We start from the raw sequence: 6,000 nt of genomic DNA, 5'->3' as shown, positions 1-6,000 counted from the left end.
AAAAGAAAAAAGCCGGAAGTGGCGCTGTGGCTCAAGTGGTACAGCGCTAGCCTTGAGCTGAAGAGCTGAGGGACAGCATCCAGGCCCAGAGCCAGAGTTCAGGCCCCACGACCGGACCCAAAAAAAAAAAAAAGTCTCACAGATTTTCCTGCCCAGGTTGACTTTGAACCGTAATCCTCAGATCTCAGCCTCCTGAGTAGCTAGGATTACAGGCATGAGCTAGCACCCAGCTAAATTTCTCCTTTCTTAGAATACACTTTGCTACTATAAAAACAACAAAAAAGATGTTCAGGAGCTGGGAAGGTGGCTCAGTGGTAGAGCATTTGCCTTGCATGCATGAGGCCCTGGGTTCGATTCCTCAGCACCACATAAGCAAAAAGCCGGAAGTGGCGCTGTGGCTCAAGTGGTAGAGCGTTAGCCTTGAGCTGAAGAGCTGAGGGACAGCGCCCCGGCCCAGAGTTCAGGCCCCACGACCGGACCCAAAAAAAAAAAGATGTTCATACTTTACACAAAAGGAAGAAATGAGGATAACACATCAGTCTCACTAGGTCACTAAAGAACCACAATGAAAAAAATATATACTTCAGACATTCTGTAGACTATGCTAAACATTCTAATTGCTTAAAGAAACACACAGTAGCCGGGTACTGGTGGCTCACGCCTGTAATCCTAGCTACTCAGGAGGCTGAAATCTGAGGATCATGGTTCAAAGCCAGCCCGGGCAAGGAAAGTCTGTGAGACTCTTATCTCCAATAAACCACTAGAAAACCAGAAGTGGAGCTGTGGCTCAAGCAGTAGAGTGCCAAAAAAGAGGCTGGGATTTTGGCTTAGAGGTAGTGTGCTTTCTTAGCACATATGAAGCCCTGGCTTCAATTCCTCAGTACCACATAAGCAGAAAAAGCTGGAAGTGGTGCTGTGGCTCAAGTGGTAGAGCACTTGCCTTGAGCACAGAGAGGCTCAAGGACAGTACCCAGGCCCTGAGTTCAAGGCCCTGGCTGGGGGTGGAGGGGGTGGGGTAATAGGGATGCAAAAAAACAACTAAGAAAACAGAAGATGATGGTGGTAGAAGCAAAGCTGTGGGGGAGAACAGGCGTGGGGCATGGGGCTCAGAAAACACACCTACCATCTTCAACATCAAGGAACGATCTCCAGAGTTTATATTGCAAGCCAACAACCAAATCAGCTTCTGGTTTGCTACGCCAATTCGTTTTCCTGGCTTTGTGATTTTAATCATATTTTCAAGAGCTGTAAAAAATTTTGAATAGAGAAAGGTCTTATATTACTAATGATCAAAAAAGCAACTGTGTAAACTGTAAGGTAGATAAAAATTTCACTATTTCTCTTCAACGGTTTCTAATTTTTCTTTTTATCTAACTCTGATTTTGTGAGTCAGCTTCTTTTTCATGGTATACTTTTTATCTTAGCAAATATTAAGAAAGAATTGTGCTGGTATATAATAAACACAATTTCAAGTAGCAAAGATGGCTTATTTTAAATGTCCCTATCTTTCTTCAGGTCCTATGTTCTTTTTCTCAACAACAACTGAATTTCTTACCTTCTTTCCACCCTTTTAACAGAGGGTGCAGAGAGCAAATTCCTGATTTGGACAAATGTATAGCAATTTTCATCTCAGCAGATGCCAAATCCTCATTCGTAATGACCATGAACGGCAGCAAATGTACAACCACCTGATTTGCGAGCTCCTGGTTTTCACTCAGTATCTCTTTTTTAATCAATATGTCTGCTGCTATCTCAAGTATCTTGTGCCTAAAAGACACATACACATTTGGTTGAGAGACACATTAAAGACTTCGAGGGGATGGGAAGGTGGCTCAGAGGTAGAGCGCTTGCTTTGCATGCATGAGGCCCTGGGTTCGATTCCTCAGCACCACAAAACAAAAAAGAAAAAAGCCGGAAGTGGTGCTGTGGCTCAAGAGGTAGAGTGCCAGCCTTGAGCTGAAGAGCTGAAGGACAGCGCCCAGGCCCAGAGTTCAGGCCCCACGACCGGACCCAAAAAAAAAAAAAGACTTCAATCTGGCAAAAATTCATCATCACACTGTTCTGTCTCACTCTCAACCTGAGTTGAGAAGAACAACATAAAGATGAAAATCCATTTAAAATCCAGGCCAATCATAGTCTTTTAGGACAACAGCTTTGTCCTGTCTTTCTTTCTTTTCCTAAGAGCTCATTAGGTTAACTGCAATGTAAGATGTAACACATAGTGTATGTGAACTCTGCTAGTTAAAAGGTTAACTGGCCAATTCTTTTGGATCGAGTCGGTATGACAGATAGTGCTTGCTCTAAGAAGCTTTGTTACTTTTCCTTGCAAAGAAGTGTACAATAGGGCTGGGAAGGTGGCTCAGAGGTAGAGCGCTTGCTTTGCATGCAGGAGGCCCTGGGTTCGATTCCTCAGCACCACATAAGCAAAAAAGAAAAAAGCGGAAGTGGCCCTGTGGCTCAAGTGGTAGGGTGCTAGTCTTGAGCTGAAGAGCTGAGGGACAGTGCCCAGACCCAGAGTTCAGGCCCCACGACCGGACCCAAAAAAAAAAAGAAGTGTACAATAATGAAACAACCACATCTCCTCAAACACTTCAGAAGTTACCAAGTGCCTCTGCACTTATTGTCTAGCATACCTGTATTTTTTAGCTATAAGTAGTATTATTCCAAGTAGATACACTTTCCCATGCTACGTCATCAAATTTAGGGTTATATCTTAGATTACATATGTCTGCATTTCATTTTAAAAATTCAAGCTCAGTGCTGGGCACCGGTAGCTCACACCTGTAATCCTAGCTACTCAGGAGGCTGAGATCTGAGGATCACGGTTCAAAGCCAGCCTGGGCAGGAAAGTCCATGAGACTCTTATCTCCAGTTAACTAGAAAAAAGCCGGAAGTGGCACTGTGGCTCAAGTGGTAGAGCGTTAGCCTTGAGCTGAAGAGCTGAGGGACAGCGCCCCGGCCCAGAGTTCAGGCCCCACGACCGGACCCAAAAAAAAAAAGATGTTCATACTTTACACAAAAGGAAGAAATGAGGATAACACATCAGTCTCACTAGGTCACTAAAGAACCACAATGAAAAAAATATATACTTCAGACATTCTGTAGACTATGCTAAACATTCTAATTGCTTAAAGAAACACACAGTAGCCGGGTACTGGTGGCTCCTGTAATCCTAGCTACTCAGGAGGCTGAGATCTGAGGATCACGGTTCAAAGCCAGCCTGGGCAGGAAAGTCCATGAGACTCTTATCTCCAATAAAGCACTAGAAAACCAGAAGTGGCGCTGTGGCTTAAGCGGTAGAGTGCTCGCCTTGAGCTGAAAAGTGAAAAGACAGCACCCAACCCAAGTTCAAACCCCATGACCAAAAAAAAAAAACCAAGCTCAGAAAATAGCATGAGAACACATGTAAACCCAAATTACTTAGTTTTGGAAAAAGTAAGATAGTACATTCTGTCCTACTGGATCAAATATGACCCAAATGTCAAAAAACCAAATTATTAATTAAAAAAGAAAAGGAAGAAAGAGAACATAAACTTAACTAGAACGACACTGAGTCAGAAGAGCATAAGTAGAGAAGAGGAGGAATGCACACATACCAACTGCTGTTCTTCAAGAGTTCTGCTCTTTGAAAGATACTCAGAAGATGGGACACAGTCTCTTCCGCACTGAAGTGTTGTTGAAAAATCTAGAGGGAAAAATTATTCATGAGTATATATTTACTTGCCTCATATTCATATTGTGTTTCTAAATGAATCTGACGGCATTATAAAGAATTTTCCCACAAGTCCCAGTCAAGTTTATAAGTGGCAGTCATGACCCAATGCTCTACAGACCAGGGTATTTCTTAAAAGCCGTTGCTTATTTTCCTTTTTTGAAGAACTTCATCTATCAAATTGTATAGTTGAATCACTCCTTTGTTTTTCCCCTAACCAATTTGCTCTCAAGGAACAAATTTCCAATAAAATAATTTCTAACATTCTTGCCTTGAGCAGAGCACATGAGAAGGGCAAGATAATATTTATAAACACCTAACAAATTCACTCACCTGGAAAACACCCACTGCTGACAATACAACATCTAAATTCTCATCACCAAGGCGGGCCAGGATGGCGTCTTTAATGAAGGATTCATCAATGCCCTCCTGAGCAACAGAAAAACATGTTATTCCAACCACTCAGGCCAAAAAGGTAGTACATTTTGTGAACAGCTTGGCAAAATTCTAGTAAGGAAACACGGACCCTGTCCTGTCGGGTCCCTAATAGGCCTTCTGAGACTGATAATTACTTGGTACGAACTTCTGTCAGTTTCCATCGATAATATACAACACAGACAGTTCCAGTACGGTTTTTGAATGAAGAAGTCCATCTTGCTGAAAGAGAACCCAGATACTCAAGTGCACAGGCTGTGATGTCACCCCAGGCAAGTTCCTGGGCTGTGCTCCGCTGTCAGGCAACGCAATGTAAACTCCCATTTCCTTCCTCAAAGGCTAGCAGAGGCCTAGAAACAGTACCAGTGCTCAGCACCAAGTGCTCTATGTGCACACACAGCACCAGCTCTGGCCAGCCAGGCACTGCTCGTGTCTAGTCTGTTACAGGAAAATGCACTGCACAGCCACCAGAAACTGTCTATTCTTTTTGAAATTACTGAAGAAACAAAAAGAAAAGTAGGTATATACTTGTTCATTACAAGTAGTTAGGATTACAAGTGTAATCCTAACTAGTGCCTGATGTAACTTTCTTATTCTGGAATTCTACTGCTTATCCTGAGGGAGAAAAAAATCCCAATTGACAGATAAATGACACAAACCTTTGATGTTTTCAGGGTATTTTTCAGATGATTAACCGCTAGGAGTCTCACAGGAGCAAGTGGATGACAGAGGCTGAGCATCAGTGACGTGTCAGAATCTGCCAAAATCTGCAGGTTCATATGATTGTCAAATGTCACTTATCATGAGTGGCATATAACTTAAATAAAAGAGAAATCCCCACAGAAAGCCCAACCAAAACCTAAAGGAATTGCTCAGGAGCCACACAAATGAAGACACACTGTAAAAGGGGTAGCTGTATGTATGTATACACTCAATAGGGTATGTTGTACTTTTTATAGCTATCTAGTCCCGAGTGAAAAGTTCCTGAGACAAATCACTAAATTAGCACCTTACTCAAGACAGACTGTAACTCAGTAAATAATATAACAAAGGGACACTCCATTAATAACAATTAGGTTTACTCATTAAACCAGACTAACCAGGGAGTCAACCCATCAACCTAACATTTAGAAGTGCAACACAACAGTAGATGGAAGATCAGTTATGAAGAGAAAACAAAACCAGGCATACTTCTCTTCATGACATCAGCTAATTACAAGAACTTCTGCATAAAGGTCTAACTTCTAGGACACTGACTTAGGGCTGATTCACCAGGAAATTTCAAGTTTGATCATGCTCATTAAGTATTCAAATGGACATTTGGAAGTGTCACACGTGGTGGAGGCTTCATATGCCTAGAGGCATCACCACCACAGGATATCCCAAACAATGCTTTCCTGAAGTAAGTACTGTGTCCACACTTAGTTCAAACCATTATCTTTCCCTCAACTATTCAATTCCTGTCCCAGAACTTTGTTTCTGGCAACTAGGCAAACTGTAAAGTCTCTGTAAAGTCTCTCCAGAGGTGAGGAAAAAGGGAAATTCCTCTCTACAGCTCTTCTATAACCACACATTTCCTATTTACTGTCTCAGTTCCTGGAGAACAACGTACCTGATACTTCCCTCCACTTGTAGAAAGAGAAATGAATTGGTGAAAAAGCTCCTGTTTCTTCAGACCTGTAATTTCTTTTAGGTGGTCCTCTAATACAGCATCTAACGTTTGTGGGTATCTGGGAGAAAATAAGAATTCATTCAGTAAGCTTAATAAAGCTATTAACGACACATATACAATGCACTTGTATAATAAAAGACACAAATGATATTGATCAAGCGTGTTATTAAAATGACTCTAA

The 6,000-nt window shown here is 42.0% G+C and overlaps 1 protein-coding gene across 1 annotated transcript in view; it reads right to left on the bottom strand.

Moving 5' to 3' along the window:
- Heatr1 (HEAT repeat containing 1) overlaps positions 1-6,000 on the bottom strand; it is a 41,553-nt gene that overhangs the window by 27,188 nt on the left and 8,365 nt on the right. The window contains exons 11-16 of the mRNA XM_013009230.1: positions 5,760-5,877; positions 4,807-4,914; positions 4,046-4,141; positions 3,597-3,685; positions 1,556-1,767; positions 1,124-1,245 (exon numbers count right to left, since the gene is read on the bottom strand). Of these exons, the coding sequence (XP_012864684.1) occupies positions 1,124-1,245; positions 1,556-1,767; positions 3,597-3,685; positions 4,046-4,141; positions 4,807-4,914; positions 5,760-5,877 (745 nt within the window). The remainder of the gene's footprint in view (positions 1-1,123; positions 1,246-1,555; positions 1,768-3,596; positions 3,686-4,045; positions 4,142-4,806; positions 4,915-5,759; positions 5,878-6,000) is intronic.

Source organism: Dipodomys ordii, unplaced genomic scaffold, assembly GCF_000151885.1.
Source record: "Dipodomys ordii isolate 6190 unplaced genomic scaffold, Dord_2.0 Scaffold9, whole genome shotgun sequence".
NCBI lineage: Eukaryota > Metazoa > Chordata > Mammalia > Rodentia > Heteromyidae > Dipodomys > Dipodomys ordii.
This window is presented reverse-complemented; position numbering and strand designations above follow the sequence as displayed.